The 26,556-nt window shown below is 49.0% G+C and overlaps 1 protein-coding gene across 1 annotated transcript; it reads left to right on the forward strand.

The window, feature by feature from the left end:
• Positions 1–16: 16 nt before the first annotated feature.
• Positions 17–13,795, forward strand: TADA1 (transcriptional adaptor 1). The gene is made up of 8 exons (XM_036387471.2): positions 17–118; positions 368–459; positions 1,507–1,572; positions 7,528–7,625; positions 9,675–9,884; positions 10,877–11,028; positions 11,762–11,924; positions 12,837–13,795. Exons 1-8 carry the CDS (start codon positions 45–47, stop codon positions 12,987–12,989), a joined length of 1,008 nt encoding a protein of 335 aa, XP_036243364.1. The 5' UTR covers positions 17–44; the 3' UTR covers positions 12,990–13,795.
• The last annotated feature ends 12,761 nt before the right edge of the window (positions 13,796–26,556 follow it).

The raw sequence follows: 26,556 nt of genomic DNA on the forward strand, positions 1-26,556 counted from the left end.
TGCGCGGGCACGTGAGCGCGGGCACGTGACGGGCCGAGGCGGCGATGGCGACCTACGTGAGCGAGCTGGAGGCGGCCAAGAAGAGCCTGAGCGAGGCGCTGGGCGAGAACGTGAAGCAGTGAGTGCCCTCGGGGAGCGGGGATAGCGGGGCTGCGCCACTCTCCCGGCCCCTCGCATTCTGCCGTGTTCCTGCAGAGCCTCGGCGCCGCTGCTGCCGCTGAGTGAGGGAGCAGCGCTTCTGCTCCGCTCCCTCAGCTGAGGTGCTCGGGGAGGGGAAAGAGCCGCGGTCTGGTTGAGAGGTTGGACCCTATGATCTCGGAGGTCTTTTCCAACCGCATTGATTCTGTGGTTCCCTGCTCTTCCCGAGGTACTGGGCCAACCTGAAGCTCTGGTTCAAGCAGAAGATCAGCAAGGAGGAGTTTGACCTGGAAGCGCGCAGGCTTCTCACGCAAGACAATGGTAAAGGAGCACCCGGGGTTCGCTTCCCTGCCAGGCCTGGGAAGCTCCTGCAGGCTCCGCGGTGCTTCCCGAACGGGGACAGTGCTTGTGAGGGAAACAGCAGCGGCCAGGGCTCCGGCAGCAATGGGGTTAAAATGGTGGGAGGTGCCCTGGCCTGCATGGGGAAGTCCCTCTGTAACCCCGGTACTGACAGACAATTTGCCGTTGTAAATGTGATAAACATGTAAAACACGCTGTTCGAGCAACCAAAAAGCCATTTTTAATGTCACTGTGGAGGCACAGTCTTTTCTGCGCTTTCCCTTTGGCTGGAGCTGGAGCAGGGGAGGGAGCCTGGGTTCCCCAGGGTGCATTTGCAGCAGGCAGGTCCTTCCTGCCCTTGGGACTGGCAGCTGGGGTGCTGAGGGGGAGATTCCTCCGTCCTTGCATCTCTGTGTGTCTGCAGACATGGGTGGGCATTGCTGAGCTCACTGTGGGGGCTCCTGGTTTCCACGTTTGTGATCCCTTAGGGAAAGGCAGGGAGTTTTTTTGGTGCTCAGACTCCAAAGAGGATCCTAAAACCCTCTGAAGTTGTTTTCACTTTCTCTTGTGCACATTTACTCTATGTTCCAGAAAACCTCTGCAATGAAGTTCTGTTTTGTTAGAGCCTATTTGAGCTGACTTCATCTTTGTGGTTCTCATTTTGGTGTATTTGTAACAAAACTAAAAGCACTGCAGTGGGGTGCCTGCATGGCAGGAGGGGACAGCTGCTCTTCTGATTGGCTGAATACAGCAGAACTTGTCAAGCAGCTGTAATACACTGTGTGTAATACTGAGAAATGACCTCATTGTTTCTGTGCTGTGTGTAGTATCCTCTGTGTTGTTGTCATAGTAGTAGATTCTCAGCTCAGTAGAAGAAAACTCTCAAAAAACTTAAATTAAAAATTGACTGAGCAGGTGGGGAGAACACAACAGTGGGAAAGCTTGGGGAGCAGCTTTAGGATGGCTTTGAGGGGGTGCCTCTGGGCACTGATGTGCTGCTAATGAGCTCTCTTCTCTCTCTCTGCACAGTCCATTCTCACAATGATTTCCTCCTGGCTATTCTCACCCGATGCCAGATCTTGGTTTCTGCCCCAGGTGAGTCCTGAGAAGCCTCATTAAGCCCTTGGTGTAACACTGTGCCTGCCACTTGTGTGTTTGGGGGTGTGTGCACAGTACCCCAATGTTCTCAGCCTTCATATTCATGGGTTTTTTGCCACACAGGTAAAAATGTAGCAAAATGACGTTTCAGCAGAGGTGCTTCTAACCAAGCTGTGTGTGCTTGGTTAGAGGCTGATGCTGGATTGCTGCCTGTGATAATCTGGTTTGAACTCTGGGTTGGTGTCTGCTGTGAGCTGAAGGGTCAAAGCACATGCAGCCTTCTCTTTGATGTGCTTTGCTTACCTCTTTCCCTCTCCTCTGAACTTTGTTCCTGGTCATTGTGGAGAGCTGACTTTTCCTGACTCATCTTGATTTCAAGTACATATCTGATAGAAAAGTGCTTACTGGAAGCCTTGGTTGAGCTATGACCTATTAACCCAGTCATCTGCAGATAGTTAACATTTTAACTTTGTGAGCATCTAGAATTACATTTTAGCTCTGTGAGTGTCTAGATTGGCTGCCCTCAGGGGTGCAGGTGTGTTTTGTTTGGTCTCCAAAAGAGCTCTCAGCCAAGAGATGTGGTAGCAAGGGCAACTGAGCTGCAATTCAAGGTGTGGAACTGCTGTGTAGGAAGGGAGAGGAAATTGTTACAGCTTACATGGGCTGAGACCTGAGAGATGAGTTTTTTGAGGGAATACCTGCTACTGAGGTGCCTGTTGTAGCTAGTGGAAATAATGCCTGAAAAATTCATGGATGGCCATGAGTTTTTGTGTTGGAGCTGGTCCTTAACTCTACCAGCTGTGCTAATTAAATGTTGATTGCCCCCACCTCCAATCTTGTATTGTTTGCTGTTGATTGAACTGCAAAAAACACCTTGTGCGTCCTAAACTTGTTCCCTTTAGGGAGCTGGACTCGTGTAAATCAGAGGGTTTATGTCTGAATCTGCTGCTCCTTGCTTTTAACCTTGAGTAATTAATTACAGCTGGATTATAAAGAGAGTACACAGGAACAGAGATTCCCCTGATGATCACCTGGAGCAGCTGAGTCTAAATGAGGAGGGGAGGGAGGCAGAGCCTGTTCTCAGTGAGCTGCTGAGTGTTGGGGTGCAGCTCACAGCTCAGAGGCAGTGGTCAGGCTAGAGCCTCCTGCCACGTGGCTGAGGCTGGGGTTTGTTATTCCTGTGTGCATGCTCTGGGCTCAGCTGTTCTGAATATCACTTGTCTCTTTATGCCACTTAGTCATGGTGTGCAGCTGTCTGGTCAGGATTCCTCAGCCAACTCTCCCAGGTGTCCCTTTCCAAGGCTGTTTAGGATTGTTTGAAGGTGGGAGCCCCAGCACAGAGCAGGGTGCTGCTCCACAGGTGTTTTCCATATGCTCCTTATTTCTTGCCTGACCTGCTTTAATTTCAAGTCCCTGGAGGTTGTTTTCTCTTGTCCCATTGAGCTGCTCTCTTCAGAGCCCTGGAAGAAGCCTGGTTGTGGTGGTTCAGCAGGTCATGGCAGCCTGTGGTGGCAGCCAGCTGGCCACCAGTGCTGGTCACCTCCAGGGCTCTCAGGCAAGCTTTGGCTGGCTCTGTGGCCACAGACTGCATAAGCCAGCTTGAAAAAAATCAGTTTAATCATGGCTGTGTGGTCTTAAAGATGTGGTTTGGTGCTGTGGGGCTAACAGTGCATTCTGCTGGCCCCTTCTAGCAGCTCAGCTGTGCTGTCCACAGATCAGTGCAGTCTCCCAGTGATCTGGGAGCTGAGGTTCCTCTTTCTGGGCCACTGACTGGGAGATCTCTTAGAGCAAGATCTCCCTATCAGCTGTGTGTGCTCTAGGGTGGTACATGCAGGCCCAGGAAAATGCAGTATCACTGGAATACTAGCTTTTAACATCTAGATTTATCTTTCTTCCCCTAGATGCCAGTCTAACACCTGCTAGTTTGTTTTTTTTTGTTTTGTTGTGGTTTGGTATTTTCTCTCTCTCTCTCTTTTTTTTTTTTCCCTCCATGTAAGAATGGAAAGCTAACAGGCTTTTATCTCTACCACTGTCTTTTGGGTAGAAGGTGTTTACTTGATGATTCATGGAAATAAGTAACTTTAAAGAAGTGTTTTTGAGGCACCTGGCACGCCATCACAAGGGTTATTGATGCATGTACTTTCCACCTTCTTGTGAGAGACAAAGGGAAAATAACCATGTGTGGTCAGTGGTCAAGTTGTACTTGATACTGTACTGGAACAAGAACCCTTGGAGAAGGTATTTTTCAGGAGTGATTGTAGTATATCTTGAACATGCAAACAAACCCATCTGGTCCCGATTTTGCTGCCTCTTGTACTAGTGGTTCCACCTGGGATTTAGGGAGCAGTTGGTGACCGTCACCCTTTTTGAGGATGCTTTGCATTTCCCCCTCTCATCTGCTCAGGCTGTCAGTCACCCAAACCACTTGAAATCCCAGTTGCACAGCCTCTCTGGCATGGGCCATCTAGGGCTGGCTGCTGCAGAGGCAGGGAGGTGTGTTCTCCATTCTGATGTCAAGGATGACCATTTGGGGTCAGCTCTCCTGGCTCTGTCCTCTCCCAAGTCCTTGTGCCCTGCCAGGCTCCTAGCTGGTGGGATGGGGTGAGGAGCAAAAAATCCCTGGGCTCTGTGCTCTGCAGGAGTGAAAACATCTCTGTGTCACCAACATTGTTCTTGGCACTCATCCAAAACATAATCCTGTGCAAGCTACCATGGAAGAAATGAACCTTTTTCCTCCCCAAACCAGCACACTGGGATTTTTTCTGCCCCAAAAAATTCCATCAAGAGAGACTCTGATTTAAATCCTTTCTTAACCTTGCATGGACTTGTTTACTAAGCTGACCTGCCCTTGTTTGTTGGACAGTTGCAAGCACTCAGGGTAGCAAGGTTTCTTGAGTTAATATGTATCTTGTTGCAACTGTTCCTTCCTTTCTTAGTTAAATGTTAGCAGTAAAACTGAGACAATTACAAACACTTGAGTTAGTGATGTAAGGATTTAATTTATTGGATAATGTTCTGAAGCCAATTAAAAGATGGTTTGGTGAATTAGAACTCATGTGGAATAACAGCAGCATTTTATTTCATCAGGTTTGTCCACAGGCTTTGCTTAGAGGGCTTTCAACTGTGAGATTGGCTCAGGTTGCTCCTCTTTGCTTCTCCCAGAGTACTGAGAAGGGAGGAAAAGTAAGAAAATAGCAGTGTGAGGAGAGCAGAGGAATATGCAGAGGAGAGCCAGCAGAATATCAACCAGATATCAGCAGAATAGCTGACCAAAACCTTGTCCCTGCAAGAAGATTAAAACAAGCACCCCCCCCAATTGAAGATCAAGTAAACAGGCGTGGGAAATGTGTTTTCTCTCTGTCTGCTTCTTTCTGTGGTGACTTTCTCTGTTTCTTTGTCCTTTCCTCATGCAGCATGTCAGGCAAACCTGACAGGCTCTGTCTGGACTGGCTGGTGCCATCATGATGGTGCCATGCAGAGATGTGGCAGCTCCTACAAAAATGGTTTTAGCTCTTGCTGATCTTTGAAGGCAGAGCAGCAGCTGTGGCTTGTTAAGGTCTGATTCCTTTGCTAGCAAGATTAAATAAAATCTGCATTCATCTCTGAAGTTTCATGTCTGAGCCAACCCAGCCTTGTCATTTGTGGCCAGGAAGGCAAGTACTGGTTTCTTAGAATGCTAGAGGGAAATTTTGCTTTCTTCATCTAGTGCAAGTTGGGCTTGGTAATATGAAAACCTGGAAAAGGAACCAAAAATTGTGCTATGGGCTCCTTATAGTGGGGAATAGGAGATTCTATCTCACCTTTTCCTTGTTTTAAGCTGAGTTTGGCTAAGTTCTTGTTAAACATGCACGTTGAGATTCAATTAATTTGCATCTTTCAGATCTACTGTCAAAGCCTATAAATTTAGTTGCCATTTAATTTAAAACCTACTGTATTATTTTTCTTAAAAAAGGTATTTCAGAAATTCAGACTTAACTGTAGCTTATTATATCTGCATAACACTGACAGAGAAAAGAGTGTTTGCAATTTCCATCTCCACTCATGGCACTTTCTCTGGTCACAAATGAGGCTGTTAATGAGCTGTGTGAGACCTGATGTGGTTCTCCACAGTGGTTTCCTATGCTCCATTATTAGGGCCTCTCCTGTGATGTATTGATGAGCAGTGACACCAGCCTTACAATTTTTGGGGAGGTTTTATTTATTATCTTTTAATTTCTTAAATTTACCAGTGGATTTTGACAACAGGGTTTGTAGGCTATGGATTTCCACCTCTCTGATAGCATGTAGCTAAACTTCTTGGTCAACTTTTTTTTTAATATAGGGAGAATGTGCCATCTCTGTGCGTGTAGGTTATTTCTAATCCCTTCTTAGCAGCTGACCATTCAAAAACTAAACCTGAATCCTTCAGCTGAGCCTGATCCTGTTAGAATATTTTTTTTCCGAAGCAGAGGGCACGGTGCTTGTGCTCCAGCTGTGAGTGTGGGAAGCTCCCCATAGCTAAGGGCTTCTAGCCAGCCTCATTCCTTACAAACAGGGCTGTGGTATAATTGTGTTTGAGTTTCTGACTACAGCAAATTAACCATAGTTAATTCTCAATTATAGCAGATTAAGCATAGTTGGGACAGCCAGAGATAAACCCACAGATTGGTGTGAAGCTGGTGAGAACTGTGGGAGCAGGAGAGACCCACAGCTGGGTGTTGGTCAGTGCTCAGTGAGGCTGGCCAGGCTGTGGGTGGTGAGATGTGGAAAGGCTGCTGTCACCTCTTGTCTCTCTCTAGAGGAAATGGCAAATTCTGGCTGAGGTGTGGCCAGGGGATGTCCAAGACATTGCTGTGCTGTCAGAGCTGCCTGGCAGGGAGCTCCAGGCTCTGCTTTGGGGGCAGCTGAAGTGCCTTCAGAGCTGAGCTGTCCAAGTTCCCTGCAGTGGGACACGCTGAGGGCACGCTGTGCTCCAAAGGAAGAGGATGCTCACTTGCAGGGCCGGGCTAGGCAGGAGGGTGCTGCACACAGCACAGGCTGCTCTGCAGCCACAAGAGGGCTGTCCAGCCTCTGAGTTGCACTTGTTCCCGGCCAGCAAGCACACACACATCCAGTGCAGTGCTGTCCTAAGCCAGTGTTCCTGAAGGAATTAATTGCTCACAGATGCTGTAAGCCTGTCAGCAGGAAATTTGCTGGGCTGTCCTTGCCAAGAGCTGTGTGATTATCAGGATGTGGTTTGGCCTGCTGTAGGGGTAGCTGTTAGACAGCATTCAGTGGACTTTAGAGCTGATGATTTTATTGTATTTATTTATTAGTACTAAACAGGAACCTCTTTTTCAGCTGTTTGCTCACCGGTCGCATTAGTGACATCCTGGTCCTGGGCTCAGTGGCCTCTGCAGTTCTTCCCCCCTCTCCTCTTCAGTGTAGCAGAACAATCAGCTTGATGTAGTGGTGTTTAATAAGGATCCATGACAAATCTTGCTGAAGCAGCAGGAGAACTGGGGAGTCAGGCTGCTCAATTCAGATGATTTAGCATCTGACCTGATCCAGGAGTGGGTGAGAGGAGAACCCACCTCCAGGTAAGAGCTTTAGGCAAGCTCTTACCTTCCTGATGGAACAAACAGCTTGTTCCTTCCTTTTGGATTTTCTTACAGGCTGTGCTTATCTCTCTCCTTCCACTGTGGGTTTTGTGTGGTGTGTGGACAGAAATTGCTACACAAGTCATGGGTGTTGTGAGTGAGTCAAAGTAGCAAGGGGCTGACAAAGGAAGGGAGGGGCCACCAAAGATGTTCTCCCCTCTTTGCTATGGCTGTTGATTTTGGTTTGAGGCTTAACAGGTGGCCAAATGTTAAGGGTTTCATCCTGGCCCTAAATCAGCAACACTGAGTGGGTGTTTTGTGTTTTTTTGGTTTATTTTTTGTTGTTTGTTTGTTGGTTGGTTTGTTTTGGTTTCTTTTTCCTTTCAATTTGTAGAAGGTGCTGGATCTCTGCCATGGCCAGGTGGCTCTGCAACTAAACCTGGAAAACCCAAAGGGAAGAAAAAGATTTCTTCAGTTCGCCAAAAGTTCGATGTAAGTGTCTGTGGTTCTCTTTACATCTGCCAAATTCCTAAAACAAGTGATTTACTGTTTATTCAGGCAGTCAGATAGAATTCTCTGACTAACTCTCAAAGTGTTAGAAGTGAGATCCTGGGTGTAATGTTTTCAGAAGGTCAAGTTGTTTCAGAGCTGAGAATGCCTTTTAAAGGTGCTATTTTCTGGTAGGTGGCACAGAAATGTGCAAGATCCGGTTCACTTTGCAGCAGAGGCTCTGTACATCCACCCTGCACTGTCACACCCCTGTTCTGCACTTGTTTCTGTGCTGCCAGACCAGTGTGGAGGGGAGATTTGGGATTAGGTACTCTGTGTGTGCTTCAGAGACTAAAGGAATCCAAAGAAATGCAAGTCCAGCTGAAGGCTGCTTGTATTTAGGAATTCTCAAATTACTTTGCAGTGCTCACAGCTGCAACCTCTATTGTGATGTTCTGAATTTGTACTGTATTACCTTGCCTGTCTTAAAACCTGACTGTAACTCTTGAGTTCAGTAGCAAGTAGATGAGAGTTCGAGAAGCAAGTTGTGATGTAGTGGAAGTCTTGGAATTTGATTTACTCACTACCCTTAGGATGCACCAGATTTCTAGTGTGTGTTGTTCAGGAATGCTTGGCAGTAAGCACTGTATGAAGTGCATCTTATGATTAATGGGCTTTTCTGGTACTAATGGGATTCCTGAGTAGTGTGAATATGCAAGTGCCGTGGTATTTCATAATATTTCCCTCACTGGTCAGAATAACAGCTGTGAATGACCACAAGTCCATTCCAGTTGGCTTCTGCTCTCCCAAACCATATTCCTCTTGAGAGTTGCTTACGTTTTGAAGGTCTTTTTTTCCAGGCATGTGACTTTCCTGTAATGAAAGCATAAATCTTTAGAATGATGGGGAGGGAAACCTGCTTTCACATCACCAGTGGGTGGATTGGTTTTTCACTCTGAGTTAAATGCCACACTGTCCTTTGACTAAAGCAGCCCCCCTTTCTCCCCTGAAACTAAGATGTGAGAAATCCACTTTGCTGCTTATTCATTGTTCATATTTAAAGTGTGTTTGTCCTGGTGCCCCATAAGAGCCTTGCAGCAATCTCCATTCCACAGCTACTGGAAAGTAGAAGGAGTGTGTTGAGTCTGTTTCCTTGTGGGTCAGAGCTGGGCCAAACACATGGCTGGGCTCAAGGATCAATAATTTCCAGTTGCTTTGTTCCCCCCTTTATCTGGAGACTGGGGAGCCATCACAGGCACTCAGAGCTTGAGACACAATGCAGCCAAGGATTTGTGCTGGAATACATATGGCCTGGGAAATGCCACCTTCTAGTATGAATTCCTCTTCTGTGATGAGTATTTTTGCTAAATTACTGAGTCAGTTCAGAAAAATAGTCATATTCATCTCAGTGGCTGTTCTGTAACACAGCTCTGCTTAGAGTAGTGAAAGTACACAGGGAGCCTGGAGTATGAAATTAGTGCTGGAATTGGGCTAAGTTTAAAGCATTAGAGAAATGTAAGAATCAATCACACAAGTTTAGGATCATGGGTTTTAATCTGGAGGGTAACTGTACAGATGGTAAGTAAAAATGCACCCTTCTGTACAAGGAATTACTAAATAGATGAGAACTTTTCAACACAGAAAGTGTCTGAGAGATGTGAAAGTCCAGTCACTGGCCTGGGTAGTGTGAAAGGAGATAAAAGGGGCAGTCACTGACTGCATTTGAGATTCCCAGGAGAATCAAACAAATCTGGCAGGTGGGTGGTACAGAGCAGACCAGAGCAGGTGAGTCTTCATGTGGTGTGTAGAATTTCTTGCTGCAGTGGGTTGTGGATACCCAAAGTTCAGGTGGTTTGGGGTGCTACTGAACAAGTCCAGTGAAAGGATACCAACACTGACTTAACAATTTCTTCAGTCACAAGCCATTGGGGAGGATTTTTAAAGGATTTTTTTATAGATGTAAGCTTTCTGACTGGAGAAGGGATGTCCCCTAGATGAACCAAAGGGTCTGAATGAATATTACCTTATGCTTTAATGTTGTGTTCCTGTCAGCACCGGTTCCAGCCTCAGAACCCACTGTCGGGAGCCCAGCAGTTTGTGGCAAAGGATCCTCAGGAGGATGATGATTTGAAGCTGTGCTCTCACACCATGATGCTCCCCACACGTGGCCAGCTGGAAGGAAGGATGATTGTCACTGCCTATGAGCACGGGCTGGACAATGTCACCGAGGAGGCAGTGACAGCTGTTGTGTATGCTGTGGAGGTGAGGCTGGGCTGGGGGGCTGCAGTGCTCTCGTGACAGCAGCAGCAAAAGGCTCTGTGTGCAGTCTGGGGCTTTGCCCCCCTGCATGGGGTGGAATCCTGCTGTTCTGATTGTTCTCCAATTGTCCTTTTGTCCCCAGAGTAATGGAGAATGGACAATCTCGTGCCCTAGATGTAAAGTCTGGGACTTCTGCCTGCAAGTGTTAGTTTTGATGTATTTGCACAATACCCCAGGCATGCTGAAGTAGCTGCTGTGGAAAATACTATTCCTGTCACTTAAAAGCAGGGACAGAATGGGAATGCCAGTTTGACCAGTTCTATAAAAAGCAATCTGTTACAGGCACAGTGTCTGGCCTGGCCATGAAGGGACACAAGCAGGTGATACCTTATCCAGGTGAAGTCCTGGTTTGGCTCTGGCCATTGGTGGTGCATCACTGTACACATCCCAGGAATGACACAGTCACTGCTTGGAGCACTGATGTGTGGTTGGTTTTCTGCACTCAGCACGTGGAGGCCACCTGAGTTCCCATCTGGATTGAGGCCAAATGAAGAAGTTGTCTGCTTGTTTTTTCCAGACAGTTCCTTCTCCAGCATTGTTCAGGCAAATGAAAAAGATGAGTGAGGGGCTTTTCACTGTCATGTCAGGACGTGCATTTCAGTTCAAGTGTAACATCCAGTGTCAGTTATGAAATCTTAACTTTTGATCAAAGGTTGGGAATTTCCTAGCATCGAAGACACCCCTTTGACATTTGAAGCAGGGCATCACATATTAAAGTATAGTTCACAGGCTGATGTTTACAGTCCTCAAAGTGCCATGTTCTCTGTATCCAAGGGCTGGATAATGAAAACCTCCTGTAGCTTGTCCAGATATTGGTTCCCTTCCATCTTTAGGTCCCTGTAGTCATAGCAGCACTGCTTCTGTCTTGCTGTTGAGGCCCTTCTATCCACAAGTGAATGAATCAGCACATGTCACAAGATTGGTTTTCCTTGCAGAACCACCTTAAGGACATTCTGACCTCTGTGATATCCAGGAGGAAAGCCTATCGTCTGAGGGATGGCCATTTCAAGTATGCCTTTGGAAGCAATGTCAACCCTCAGCCATATCTGAAGAACAGTGTTGTTGCTTATAACAACTTAATTGAGTGGTAAGGAGCTGGCAGCATGCTGATAATGTACATGGATTTTGCTGGTCTTGGAATTACTCCATGGCTCAGTTGCATCTTGTATGTGTGTTGATGGTGTCTTGCTTTCACCAGCTAGGAAGGCATTGGTATGGAGGATTGTGCAGCTGAACAGGGAGTGAGAATATGGGGATTTCCCAGCACTGGAGTGAGGACCTGCAGGACACTGCCATCCTGTCATTTCCTGCATGCAAATGTGTTTATGGTTCTGTGGCACATCTTTCCAGTTAGCAGGGCTTTGAGGTCCTTCTGTTTGGAGTCTGTGTCAAAGAGTTTGTGCAGTGCATCTGGCAGTGTTTGTGTACGAGAAGGCAGTTTTGTTTGTCTGTGGCAGCTTCTAGCAGTTGACAGGAGGTCGTGGGTGTTTGAAGATTTGATTGTAGCGCTACAAACAACTCTGCCTAACGGCCAGTGTTCCAGCTTAATGTTGTGTGTGCCTTAATTTTTATGCTGGGTAGAAACTACTGGATGCAAGTAACAAAAAGTTGCACAACTGAGACCATTTAAGCAGGGCTGGAGCATGTTGAGGCTCAGTCCACACTCCTTGTTAAACTGGAATTTAAAAGAAATTTTTATTAGAGCTGAAATAATTTTATGTACCACATCTGTGGTGCAGAACAGCAAGGCTGCTGCTGTATGACAGCCGCAGCTGGTGCTGGTTTGTGACTGGGATGTTTTCTGCCTGCTCTGCCCCCAGCCCCCCGAGCAGCACCACGCCCTCAGCAGGTCAGAGCCTGGCCCCTCCGCCCGCTCCTGATGATGCTGAGCAGCAGGCAGCCCTGCTCCTGGCCTGCTCTGGGGACACCCTGCCAGCATCCCTGCCTCCAGTCAACATGTACGACCTCTTTGAGGCACTGCAGGTAAGCTGGTCATGTCACACCTTTGTGTCACAGGCAGCGCCGCCCTGGGTGCCAGTTGCAAGTCTTCGGCGTGGTTTATGTGCATGGAGGGGGACTTGTTTTCTCTTCCCATAGTCTCTTTCCTTCTTTGGCTTTGATTTGTTCCCACTCTTAACTGCTGGTTTAATGCCTGTTCTGATCCCCTTGGTCACAGAGCTGAGGAGGAAATCCCTGTCTCACAGCTGTGTAAGACAGGTGAACTCTTATTAGAACTGAGCTGGGTGGATTTTGACAGTGCTGCAGAAAAATACCTTACCTGGCATGTCCCTTCTTACTCTTCATTGTTCCACCTGGATACTTAGAGGAATACCTGGTCCTGGCGTGCAGGGCACTGCAGTGGGTTGGCTGTGATCACCCCAGCCCTGGGGAGGCATTTGAGGTCAGCTGGGTGAATTTTCATTGGCAGTGTATGGCTGTGGTTCCCTCCTCCTCTGGCAGTTGTGGGGGCATTGCCACTTTGAATGTCTAAAATTAGTTGTTAGAAATTCCCCCTTGATGATCTGTACTGTTGTGAACAGGCCTTGGGATTTTGTCTGACAGCTGTGGATACAGACCACAGAGCTGTAATCAAGCATTCACCTCATGTTTAGTCAGAATTGTTATTTCTGTGGTTTTGATGATCAGTTATTGATTGCCACCCCAAGAGCAAAATTACTATTTCCTTACCGTGGCACTCCCTTAGCAAGTGGTGTAAGAGGTTGTTGTGCTGTGCTGGCTGCTCTGGCGGTGCTGGCAGGGAGCAGCTCTCCCTGTGAGATTCCCTTTGTTCCCACTCTGCAGAGCTGGCCCCTGTGGTAGAGGGAGATTATTCCCTGGTAACATGGGCAAATGTGTATGGAAGTGTGCAGCTTGTTTCCCACCATGCCTTTCCAGGTGCACAAAGAAGTGATCCCTGCACACACAGTCTATGCTCTAAACATTGAGAGGATTGTCATGAAGCTCTGGCACCCCAACCACGAGGAGCTGCAGCAGGACAAGATCCACCGGCAGCGCCTGGCCGTGAAGGAGGGGCTCCTGCTCTGCTAGAGCTGGGCAGCCCTGCCAGCCCTCAGGTGGCTCCAGCCTGCTCCTGGGACTTGGCATTCAGGTGCTCCTTACAAACCTGTGTCAGCATCTCCAGGATGATGTGATTTATGAGTCAGCTTTTCCTATGGAAATGGGACTGAGTTGTGGGACACTTCTCTGCTTCCCCAGAGTCATGTGCCATGGAGGACTTGCAGCAATGCCACTGAATTGGGAAAGAGAAACAAGACATATTTGCAAGGACTGTTTTTAGGAAAAATAAATGTGAGAGTGGAAAGAGTTGGTTTTAAATAAGGTGTGCTCTTGTTTTCTTCTGTGAGCATGGAGAATCTGCCTCCTTGCCCTCACCTCTCAGATAGTTTCCCTCCTGAGCTCAGAATCCAGAGGTCTTGTCCAGCTTCTGTTGCAGTTAGTGGGATCCTTTTCATTAACTGGTTATGAGGTGGGCTCTTGTGCAGATGAGCAATTCTGTTAGCTGATGTTGTTCCTCTCCTACCAGGGGAACTTCTGCTTAGAAACTGTGACAAAACAAAACTATGACAAAAGGGAATTGTCTTGGTGTTGAAGACTCCTTGGATTTGCAGCATGAACAAATCTCTCCTTTTGCTTCCTTGTAAAAATATGCAGGCTTGTATTACTTCATTATGAAATTATGCAGCCACACCTCCTCACATGGGAGATGTGCAGATCACTGTGTAAAAGGAGAAATCCCACCTTGTGGGTTTCAGGTGCTCTGCTGTATTCCTGAGTCAGCTCTGGGAACGAGCTTATTATGACAAGAGAATTCCATTAAAGTGTCCTAATTACTACATGGCCTGGGTTTGACCTCAAACATGAAGGTACCTGCTGAAGTGTGACTCACTCACTGTGCCTCCAGATTAATGGAATTGAAACAGCTTCTTCTGGGGGAAAATGAAAGGGGAAGCTCATGGTTCCACTTCATTCTGGTTGTCCTATTTGGAATGTATTTGGATGGGAAACTTGTCATATTTCTTGTGAAGTTTTCTTCTCTGCTGTACCCCCAGGACTGAGGAGGGTGTAGATCCCTGATGTTTCTTCCCAGTTACTGTTTTTATAACTTCCTTTCCTGTCCCCTGTGACTGTTCATGTTGCACCAGCATTGTAACAATGGGCTGTGCAGCTGTCCCCGTGTTCCTGGCTTTCCTGCATCCCCTTCGGGATGTGCTGTGCAGTCAGGCATAGCAAGAGGCAGTGCCTGGACAGGTATTGGTGACTCCCTTCATGAGAAGATCATTTTAGGATTATGAAGAAACTGGGAAAGGCAAGGACACAGAGCTGCAGCAGGGCTTGACAGGATGGGAGCAGTTGTAGGTAGGTCTGGCACTGTGTGGTTCAGAGGGGAGTGGGGCAGAAAAGATGGGCAATTCCTTTTGGTCCTTTTCTTTTGATTGCTTTGTTTTTCTGTATTTAAGCTGGTCAGAGTGAGTCTGAACTTAAAAGTTGACCTCAGTGGCTTTTACATGAGAGTTTTTAAAAGCAGTGTTTAACCTTAGTAGCTGTGTGGTGGTGAGATCATCAAGCCACCCAAAATACAGCCTGTGGGGTGTGGGAGGGAGATTTCCCAGGTAGTTGTGATGCTTCTGGTGTAAAATGAAAGCAGTAAGTTTGTTTGCTAGAAACTCTGGGGCAGCTCTGAGGATCTCAGATGTGAAGAAAGCACCCAGCCTCTGGCAGCATCACAGGCAGGTTCTGAAACAAAATGCAAAGTGTGGCACTAGAATCTCCCTGCTGTTTGCCTGAGCTTTGTTCTGAAGAGCCAAGTCATCTATTTCACCCTGCCAAAGTGGAGTGTTTGGTACAGCTGCTGCACAACGAAGGCTCCCACAAGGAACTCATGTCAGCTGCATTGCAGAGATCTGAAAACTGAAAGGCACATGTTCTCAAAGCACTTTGCCATGAAGTGTGAGTTTTTGTGAGAAACAATGCTTTACAGGCTTCTTGCGTGATGGAGCTGCAAGGGATCGCAGAATATTCTGAGCTGGAAGGGAGCCACAAGGACCAGGAGTCCAACACTTAAGGGAATGGCCCATATGGGGATCAGACCCATTATGAGCACTGTGCTCTAACTGAGCTAATCCCTGTGGCTGGCTGGAGGCTGCTTTTCCACTCCCTGCTGAAAGAAGGGCCAAGCTCAAAATTAGAGCAGGTTGTTTATTTCCAGAGATGAGACCAGAGAAAGCAGTGCCATCTCCAGTTCTGCTGTGTGAGCATGTGGACAGTGAAGGTTTTCCTTGGACCCCTGCCCTAAGAGCAAGGTGCTGGTACTGACAGGTATCACTGTTAGGCTGTGACATGACATGTGTCTCTTCACTACAGTAGTCAGCCCTCTAAAATGAATAAATAACACTGCTGAACTTCAAAGCAACACAGAAAATAGTTTGGCAGGGTCTGGCTTTTCCCCAAGATCCACCCAGAACCTGCCAGCTCTGTTGCAAGCTAAGCTTGAGCAGATGTTAGCTCAAAAACCTTCAGTGGAACTTCAAAGTTACCTTGGGCAACCTGGTGTGCTTTTAGTGGCCTTCACCATTGAAGGATTTTTCCTCTGACCCCTGCCTCTTGCTGCAGGCCTGGAATTTATTACAGTCATGCCAGATTATGGAAGGACAGAAGGGAAGGGATAAGACACCACCTGCCATGTCCTCAAGAGTGAGAATTGCATCTTATGCTCTTAACCCCATAGGAGCTATGTAGTGTACTGAAAGTTGCCACTTTTGGAGTTTCTATTGCTTCTGCTTCCACTTCTAGATCTGTAGCGAAAAACCACTGGCCACCTCATGAACAGGGGGGGAAAAGTGCTTGAGGTCTTCACTGGGCTTGCTTCATGGCCTGGGTTGGGGTGAAGTTGTTCATCTCATCCCAGAAAGGATCAATGTGATCTGCATCCCTATGAGTGTAGGAATCAGAAAGAAAATCTGTTACTTTTCAGACAGTTTCAGCTGCCAGACCTGGTTTAAGTGTGACCAAACCTTTGCAGTTGTGTGCCAAGCAGGAGGGCAGGGATGTGAACGTAGCCCTCCTCAACATCCCCAAACAGCCAAACTCTTGCTCCCCAGACTTTGCCCTTGCCTCCCTGGGGCTGTGTTGGTTATAATTAAAAACCCACTGTTTCCATTTGAATTTCTAAAACCAGTTTCCTAGTGGTGAGCTGGGTTATAGTTAATTAAAGGCTCCCACAATCAGATATCTCCTCCTGTGCAACGACAGCCACTTCTGAAATGCCACTGCGGTCAGAGCAACGAGCAGGAGCTGGGGCCACCTTCATCTCACAGGAAGGGCTGCTGGCCTTCCCATGGAGCACCCTGTAACCTCTTTGAGTCCTTTAAAGGCTTTTAAACCCTGTTTTGGCATGTGTCAGCAGGGCTCCTGCCCAGGTCCTGGCAGCTGTGCGTGTTCTTCCCTGCTCCTCTCTCCACGTTCACAGCTGGCCAGCTCTGCATCTCAGGAGGTGATTTGGTCCTGGCTGAGCAATCTGCCCTGTACTTCTTTCTATACCTCACAGAGATGCTCCAGATGGACTTGGCAGAGGAGCAGCAGGTGCTTGTCTGTGCAGTGTAGTCTTTCTGTGGAATGGAGGCTTGATTTTCAGGTATTTATAGTTTGTTTGTGTATTGTTGATGGGAGCAGCCACTCTCTTTTTCCCACTGAAGCTTTAATTTCTCACTAAAATGCTGTTTTCCCACCACAAAGAAAGCAAAAGGTAGCTCAGCCTGCTTTATTTTCACCTCTGTCTCTAGCCTCTCAAAAATATTCACCAGAAGTTTGTTCCAAGTTGTCAAATGTGGGTTTTAGCTCTATAATAAATACAGTATTGAATAACTCCATAATAAAAGTAATTCTTATCCACTCTCTGCATTCCCAAAAGGCAGTAAAGGAGGGAGCAAGAGGCTGGTTCTGCTCCTGTGCCATGGGAGTGCCTGGTGCAGGTGCAGCCTTGCTGTTTCTCTCATAGCTCACTAAAGGATTGATGCTGCAGGATCATTCTCCTTTCTCATGTGTTGGAGATTGATCTCTGAATTCCTCCTGCTCTGCAAAATGTCTCAGCAGAACTCCATGGTTTCCCCTGGAGCCTCTGAGAGGGGTGTGTGAGAGCTGGACCTGCACTGCAGGCAGTGTGTGGTTCCCTTATCCTGCCAGTACAGCCACCAGCAGTGGAGGCAGCAAGACAGAGGTGTCAGAGCAGAGCTTTGTGTTTGTGTCCCTTCTGGAGCTGTCACTGGGGAGCCCAGTTGTGCATCTCACAACTCTGTGTTGATAGTGCTATAAAAGCCCTTGGAGCAAAAAAATCAAGTATTTCCTCTGCTGCCCCAAACCAGCTTGCACAGACTGGTGCAGCAAGTCCTAAATCCTATCAGAAGAGAGCCAAACCACGTGTCCTTGTCCCTGGGACAGCAGGGCCCTGAGCAGCACATCCCAGTGTGGTGAGGCTTTCTTTTTCTTTTTTTTTTTTTCATTAGAAATGTTGGAAAAGCTAACAGAGGAAGCAGACAGGGAGGAAGGCTGGAACCTGTTCTCCAAAGCCAGGAAATGTTGAGGGCAGCCTTTGCTCAGCCAGCTGGGTGCAGGGAGCAGCACGGGGCTGTGCAGCAGCTCCTGAGGTTTGCTGGCCCTGGGTCCTGCCCTGCCAAGGACATGGGGAAGGCTGGGAAACCCATCACCATTGCCAAAACAGGCTCTCTTGCAATTTCCTGGAGCTTCCCAGCAAAACACAGCAGGCAAGGCTTGATTTAGGGTGTTCTCTCAGAGGAGACCCCTTGAGCCATGGGTGCAGTCTCTGCCAGAGGAACACATCAGTGCCTGTCAGGGCAGCTGCTCCTCTGACCTCGTGGCTTTGTGGGCTCCAGCTCCCCTCACCCTGCTCAGACACTGCTGAGGTTTGTGTCACTTGAGTCTTCAGGATGAGTGGAAAAAACAAGAGAGGCAAAGACAGGATCCCAGCAGCACACACGGACAGGTTGAGAAAGTAGCTGAGCCCAGCCCAGCTGTGGGTGAAACACACCAACCACTGTGCTCGTGCCACTCTGAAAGTGCTGTTTGAAGGCTCAGCTTGGCTGTGCCCTGCTGAGGGGGGATATTACAGCTCATCCCAGTCTCCTGTTTCCTGCTGCCAAGACTTGCTGTGCAAGGAGTGGATGTATTTGCAGCTTTGGCATTGGAGAGAGCAATCCGTCTCTGGATCCCTGTAAACTGGCCTCCTCCACACCAGTGCTTGAGGGAGGAACTGCCCCCACACGCTGCTGATCTCATTAAAACCTAACTTACCCTCCACGGCCAAAAACTAGAGGAATAAAGCAAGCAAACTCTCAAGTGTATCGTGAATACAGAGCAGCCCCAGTTATTTCGAAATCACTCTTTGAAATAATGAGTCCCTCAAGACTCGAATCAACGTTGCAATTTCTTTTTTTTTAGTCATTAATCAGTGGCTATAGCTACACAGTTGTGATTAAACAATTGCAATGTGAACGTTTTAGGCTTGGCTACTCTTTTGTTTTGAGGAAAACAAAAGATAATCCCAAGATGAATGGGCTGTCTGGACACAGGCACCAGGAGTGAGCAGTAACTTGGGGAAGGGTAATTCTGTCCACCAATGATTGATTTAGGGTGCAATGACCCTGCAGCATCAATCCAACCCATTCTGCCCTATCTTGCAGAAATGACAGGACAGTGTGAGCAGAGGAAGGAGCAGCTCCCCAGTGCCCTCCCCGTGTGTGGCCTCCACCCAGACCCTCACTGGCTCCTGGGAAGGTGGTGCTGGACAAGTGGGGCTGTGCCCCTGGTGTACCACACTGCTGCTGGCACAGGGGGGACAGGGGGAGCAGGGCTGTGCCTGGATGGCAGGGATCAGCTCCCCAGAGAGGGCTGGGCACAGCTCTGCTCCTGCAGGAAAGGGCAGCCACAGGCAGAACCTGGCTGTGAATTCAAAGGCATGCAATGCAAATGAGCTGCACCTCAGAGCTGGTGCCCAACCACAGCTGGGCCTCTGCCTGGGCTGTGCAATTATCTCTGCTGGCTCCCCTTCTGAAGCTTCTTGCTGCACCCCAGAGCTGCTCGAGGTGCACTGGGGCAGAAGTGCCAGGCCAGGCATGGAGCCAGCATGGTGGAAGCACATCGTGCATGTCCTGAGGTGCTGATGGAGCTGGGAGAGGAGCAGGCAGAGCACAGCTCCCACGGGTGGCTTTGTTGGCAGAGTGGTGAGGACACATATCTGCTTCTCTAAGCACTTCATGGCTCTTGATTTTGCTACTACTAAAAGGGATTATGTGACAAATAAAAGCACAGGCCTGACTGCCTAAACACCAGATTGTCCAGACCATGGAGGAGCATCTTGATGCTCCCAGCAACTCTTCACTCAGTGTATGGTCTCATTCCTATTCCTGTAATTGTTTTTCATTCTGTTATAGACTTGGAGGAAACTTGAAGACCATTAGTCACAGCTTCTGCTTTTCTGGGGCTTTAATTGCTTACTTGTTAAAATTTTCTGAAAATGGTAACCACAGGGGAAATTGTGGTCCTTAGCCAGAGGCTGGCTGGGATGATTTTTACTATTACAGTTTTTTATGAGAACAAGATTTCCAGTTCCTGCAGAAATACATCCTTGGTCTCATGCTCCCCTGTCTGCTGGGCTGACATCAGTGCTCTAAGTGAGTCCCACACTCATGATCCCAGCACCCTCCAGCATCAGAGGGCCCTGGGCATGGGTCTGTGCTCCCTGTCAGTGTCATGGATGAGAGAGAGGACCTGGAGCTGCTTTCCAAACTGAGACTGAGGAGGAAGAGAAGCACGAAGGATTTCTGTCAAAGAGCAGAGTATGAAGGCATGTGTGGGCCATGTGTGGGCCCTGCCTGAGGCACATTTGCTCAGGGTGACAACACTGCTGCCTTGTGCTGCTCTAGTGGAGCAGGTGAGGTTTGCTCCAGCTTGTTTAAAGCCTGGAGAAGTCCAGAGGCTGAGGGAGCAGCAAGGAGTGCTGCTGGCAGCCATGCAGGAAAAGGCTGTGGGCAGTGCCTGTGCCTTTTGGGAGGCTCACAGGGAGCTGGGATCTGGGAGGCTGCAGCCTCTCTCCTGTGGCACAGAAGGGGGTTCCAAAAGGCCCCTTTTGCTGCATTGCCCAGGTGGGAGGTGGGGCTTAGCCTGTCCCTCTGGAGCAGCTGTGTTCCCTGAGCCACCACCGGTGTCCTTGCTCGCAGCAGCAGTCCCAGGGCTTGTCACAGCTGGGCAGTGCCTCACAGCTGCATTGACCCAAACAACCCAGGGGCAGGTGTGGCAGCCCCACTTGGCATCACTGCCAAACCCAGAGCTGCCATTCCAGGGACCCCGGTGCATTCCAGGGCCCAGAGAAGTGGTGGGCACACAGGACAGCGGGGCACAGGGGCAGAGAGCAGCCACCCCACCACCATCACTGCACAGCTCTGGGCTGCAACCCCGGGCAGGACTGCCCAGAAGCAGCTGTCTGGATGCTGCTGGCACATCACATCTCCTCCCAGCCCCTGGGGGTGCCAGGCTATGGCCAGTGTCCCCTCTCCACGGTGCACAGCTCACTGAGTGGGCACTGTGGGGCCGTCACCAAGGAAAGCCCACAGCCCTGTGGGACCAGCCCATGGTGTGCTGCTGCTGGAAGCTCCTGCTGTGCTTGGGTCTTCTGGAAATCCCCTGGCACCGTGGTGGCTGTGTGAGTGTGGCAGAGGCTGAGGTGGGGCATGAGGAAGGTCGGGGAGGGCTGTGGCTGCCACCACATCTCGCTCTGCTGGGGAAATTCCTTGGCGGTTTAACAATATCTTTACATCGTCCTTATCTATGGTTATCTATCTATTTTCTGCTCACTTCAGGAGTGAGTTTTCTATTTAAGGCACATCATCTAAAGTCTAATTCCTTCCCAGGATCACCAGGCAGAAGCCCATCACCCTTCAAGCACAAAGGCTGACGTGTGTCCTTGCTCCCAGTCCCCCAGTTAAGGGCTTGCCTGGGAGGGGGTCTGGCATCTCACATGGCACTGCTGCTTTTCCCCTTGCTGGGCTGGGCTCAGTCAATTACACATCCATGGGATAACAAAGAGGACTGGGGGCTATCTGGGTAAGTAAGATCTGTGTGTGCCTCCTCCTGTAGTGTTTGTTACAGAATCACAGCCTCAGCTCGGTTGGGAAAGACCTCTGAGATCAGCGAGCCCAGCCCATGACCCGACATGCCCTTGTCACCCAGACCATGGCACTGGGGGCCCTGTCCAGTCCTTAAACACCTCCCAGGGCAGCCCATTCCAGTGTCCAGCCACCCTTTCTGTGTAGAAATTCCTATGAATGTCCAACCTGAACCTCCCCTGGCACAGCTTAAGGCTGTGTCTTCTTGTCCTCTCAAAAATAACATGGGAGAAGAGGCCAAACCCCACCTGGTTACAATCTCCTTTCAGGTGGTTGTAGAGAGTGATAAGGTCACCCTGAGCCTCCTCCAGGCTAAAAACCACTGATCCCTGGGGACACCCCTGATGTCTGGATGCCAACTGGATGTGGCATCAGTCACCACCATTCTCTGAACCTGGCCATCCAGCCAGCTCTTAACCCAGCCAAGAGTGCTCCTGTCCAAGCTGCAGATGTTCAGGGAATGCTGAGGGAGATGGTGTCAAAGGCTTTGCTGAAATCCAGGTAGACACATCCACAGCCTTCCTTGCCTCCACCAGGCTGATCAGCTGGTCTAAAAGGAGACCAGGTTGGTGAGGCAGGAGCTGCCTTTCCTAAGCCTGTGCTGGCTGGCTCTGCCCCCTTGGCTGTCCTGTGTGTGCTGTGTGACTGCACACAGGGTGATCTGCTCCAGAACCCTCCAAGGCCAGGCTGATGGGCCTCTTGCTCCCCACCTCCTTCTTGTGGACAACCTCCAGTCACCTGGGACCTTCCCAGTTATGCAGAATTGATCTAAATGAGGGAGAGCAGCTTAGCAAGCTCTTCCTCCAGCTCCATCATGACTCCAGGATGGAACTGATGCCTTGAGAGGCTGACCTAGAACAGAGACTAGACAGAGTTAAAGAATAAAGTAGGGATTTATTAAACGGCCTCAATGGATCCACCTTGGGCAGCACAAGAGCCCAGCCAGGGCTGCACCCAAGATGGACCCAAAATGGGCACAAAATGCACAGCCAGTTATGAAGCTTCACACTTTTATAAGTTTTGTTCCATTTGCATATTGGGTTAATTGTCCAATTACAGCTTCAGGTTATGAAGTCCCATCCTCCTTGTTTGCTCTCTTCAGTTTCCTGTTGTTTATGCTTTTGGGCCTGAAGCTCATAAGTGTTGTCCTTGGTCTCAAGCTGGAAAAGGAATTGTTTTGTCTACCTACCCTGTGAAGGGAACCTCCTAACACTTAATATGAAGCTCAGAGCTCCACACCTAGGCAGCACAGAATCTGAAAAATATGAAAACTGAAACTTAAGGCATCAAACCCACCCAGTCCTGCTGAGCAGCTGAGCTCAATTCATCTTGGTGGGTCAGGGAGCCACAAGAGTACAGGAGAGTCACTACCTGAATGGGCCCTATGAGGCTGCCCCTGGCCAGGTACTCTCACAGCCCCTGGGCAGTCACACCTGGTGGAAATGCTCCTCCAAAGCCTGAGGAAATGCAAATACCTGCCTGGGGAATTGCCCCTGGCCGCTCTCACAGCCCATCTCTGTTCATGTGCAGCCCACCAGGAGTTTGCAGTGTGTGTGGAGAGCTGGAAGAGACAGTGAGGATGCCTGGGGGGAAAAGGGCTGAAAAAGGGGAACTGCAGTCAGCTACAAGCTCCTCTGAGGGCTCTGCACCCATGAATGGGGTCCACAGCAAGCTTCATGTGGTGGATGCATGACAGAGCAGTTGCCCCTCCCACCTCTGCCTGTGAGCTTGTTTCCTGCAGTTTACCTCCTCTTGGGCAACCTGTGTGCTGTAAATCATTCAGCTTGGAAAAAAGCTTTAAGATCAGATGTTAGCTTGGCACTGCCTCAGAGAAGTGTTGCATCCAGTAACTCCAATGAGTTAATTTTGTGGGAGTGCACAGGAAGCCTGAGAAATGCAGAATTATTTCTCCTGGAGTCAGCACCAGCTGGGCTGTGTGAGCTGCTGCTGCTGCTGGTGTGTATAAACCCCAGAGAGCAGATGAAATGCTGCTCCCACAGGGGGTTAACCATTACTGACTGCAGAGCTCTGCTGCCAGTGACCTGGCTCCCCAAACAGGCAGCCCTAACCCTAACCCTGACCCTAACCCTAACCCTAACCCTAACCCTAACCCTGACACATTGGCTTTCCAGCTGGCAGTAGTTATTAACTTAAAGTTATTAACTTTATTCCCTCCATTCCTCCCACACGACCTCCCAGAGCAAATCATGCTCCATTCACCAGGTGGTCACCAGATGGCAAGGGAAGCTGATAAAATGGTCCCAAGATTGCTCAGCTTGTGCTGATGTTGAGCCAGGGGAGGGCACAGGCGCCAGCCCAGCAAAGCCACCCAGCCCTGCCAGGGTTTTGCAACCACCAGTGATGCTGTGCTGTTGAGTCTCAACTTCTTTTAGCCAGGGTAGGGATTAAATGTGTGAGATGGAATTTCTTGTTGGGATTCAGGTGTTTATTAGTTCTTATCTCTGTTACAGTCTCACCAACCCTGAGCTCTACAGCACTTCACTCTAAAACAATAAAAATGGAGCCCCATCTCTCTCTCTATAAGGACTTCTAAGGACAAACTGTCCAATTAAGAAATGACACCAAAATTATTTTTACTTTTAACCCAGTAACCAACCACCCTTGGCCTGCAATGTGGACTTTTTTATCCAATTACACAAAACCACCCAAACCCATGGAGAAGAAGGTGAAGAAGAAGGACCAGCCACTGCCCTAAAACCTCCATCTTGCTTTACATATATTACTATATTATAAAACCTTAAACTCTAAGTTTTCACCATGTGATATCACACACTTCTATTCAAACTCCACACCTACAATCCCAGTTCTGTCATTCCATTTTGGAAGCCTTCTCCATGGCCTCAGGTCAGTGCAGTGTTCTCTTGGGGGTCAGAGTCTGTCAGCTCAGAAATTCTCAAATTCTCAGCAGCCAGGGCTCCAACACCACATGGCACTTAGCAGTCATTAAATTTGTTTAAGCTGATTATTTGCTGGATTAGCTGGCAGACAGCAGATTACCTGGAGACTTTTTGAGCTCAGGAGGCATCAGCTTGAGAAGAGGTCTAAAAGAAAACCACAAAGATCTGGACTGGTGAGGAGGAGAGGGGAGGCAGGTGGGGTTGGTTTGTGGTGACATGGATGGAGCAGCAGCTTGCAGGGCTCACTCCAGTCCTTCCCTGCCACTCTGTTTTGCTGGGGGCATCACTGGGTTATGGCTCCAGGGAAACTTCTCCCTGCTCCCTGCATAGCAAAGCTCCTGGTTGTGGAAACCTGCCAGTTATTCTTCCTTCAGATCTCATGAAACCCAGCAAGCACAGAGACAGAGGGACTGGTTATTCTGCAGAGGCAAGAACTGCTCAAAAATAAGATCTGCCCAAGCAATGTGTGGTTTGAGACAGAAGGTGCCTGTGGCACCAGAGAGCTGCAGCTCAGATGCTCTGGGCTCTCTGATCCTCCAGGGCAGCTCTGGCTGGGCACAGACACACAGTTCCCTCAGCTGCTTGCCTCCTTTCTGAGGCTTCAGAGCAGTGCTGGGCTCCTCACAGGCTTTGAAGGTGACCTGGGGCAGCCCCTGCAGCAGGGGCAGGGTGAGGACAGCACTGGGGCAAGGCTGTGTCCCTGCTCTGCAGGCAGTGCTCCTCTCCAGGAGCTGGTGTCCAGCACAGAGAAACCCTCTGCCCCACAGGACTGCCAGCATCTGACAGCTGGGGTCTTCTTCATCTTTAAAGATTTCAAAATCTTTCATCTTTTCAAGTAAAGATGAAAAAGCCAGCCCTGGGTTGCTTTGACTTTGGGAAAATCACAGCCTTAAGCAGCACATTTTTACCCCAGATTTGACTACATGCATGCTGTGTAACTGAGAGCCCACAAAGAACTGTGCATGGGGAGGAGAAAGGACAACAACCCACCACTCCCAGCACCAAAGCCCCTGCTCAGCCTGAGGGACACTGCTGAGGCAGCAGGGACCAGTTGGCACCCACTGTCCCTGGGGTGTCTGCCTGAGAATCCTGTAATGGTTTGGTTTGGGACCTTAAAGCCCATTCAGTTCCAGCTATAGGCAGGGACCCTTCCACTAGAGCAGGTTCTCCATTCATATCTGCCCTGGGCATCCTTTGCAGGGCTTCTCTGCCCTCACAGTAAACAATTTTTTTCCTAATATCTAGTCCAAATCTACTTTCTTTCAGTTAGAAGCCATTCCTCCCTTATCCTTGCAAAAAGTCTTTCTCCATCTTCCTTGTGGGCTTGTTACAGGTCTCTTTTCAGGCTGAACAATCCCAATTCCCTCAGCCTCAGGGGAGCAGTGCTGCCCAGGGCTGGCACATGAAGGGGCTCCCAGGCCCTGCCAACACTCTCAGTGCAAAGGCATGGGGAGCTCTGCTCAGGAGTGCACGTTTCTGTACCTGCATCCAGAGCTGGCCAGAGCCTGGCAGAGCTCCTGGCCTGCATCTGCATCTCTGGCAGCCCTACAAGCCCCTGGCTTTGATCCCAGCTGAAGGAGAACCTGCCATCTCCATTTCAGAGGCTGGAATCTTTCCTCCACCTCTGCTTTCTCCATGCCAGGGTCTCTCTGTTGGGGTTGGGCTCTGTCTGGCTGCTGGGGTGCTGTTGCACTGAGGTGTGGCTCTCGGGCAAGGATGGTTCTGCAGCTGGGGCTGTCCATTGTGGTGGGCTCCTGGGAGGCAGCACACACAAACTCCACCTAAAAATTTCCAGCTGACACTAGAGCAGTTTCAGTTTTTCCATCCTATCTCCTGCCCAAGTCATAGCAATATTGATGATATGGCAGGGTGGGGAGACATGACTGCACTGCTCCTGGCACTGTGCAGATGGGACTCCTCCACATTATCAGCTGAACTCCTTTGAGATTTTTTTTCTTTTATCTTTTTTCTTTTTTCTTATTTTTCTTTGTTTAGCCACACAATACCAGAAGAATTTTTCCAGGAAGAAAAAACCCAAAACAAAACTGATTTTTTTGCAGTTAAGCCTAAACCTAACCCTAAACCCATATTAAGCTAATGCTGGGAAGCAAAGGGGCCAAAAGGAAGCTCTTCAGACACTTCTGTTGGTATGATAAGATCTCAGGGAGACAGGGGTTTTAAAAGTCTCTCCTTCATTCCAGTGTCCCTGTGGGAGGCAGGGTGGGCCATCAGACAGGGCTTAGAATATCACAACCTTGAGACAAGTGTGAGTGGCACAGAAAGCCACAGGGCTTTATTTTCCAGCACTAAGCAACATCTCTGCCCAGATCTGCAAGGGTTTTGTAGATGGCAAGTGTGCAACTACCAATGGGTCATAACCACAAATGCTTCTATCCATTAGCAAAATTAGCCTGCCAGGACTAACATAACCACAGAAAAATCAGTGGAGAGAGTAGAAAACTGACTGGGAGACTGTTTGCCTGAAAGATGGGCACAAAACCT

This window comes from Molothrus ater, chromosome 9, assembly GCF_012460135.2.
Source record: "Molothrus ater isolate BHLD 08-10-18 breed brown headed cowbird chromosome 9, BPBGC_Mater_1.1, whole genome shotgun sequence".
NCBI lineage: Eukaryota > Metazoa > Chordata > Aves > Passeriformes > Icteridae > Molothrus > Molothrus ater.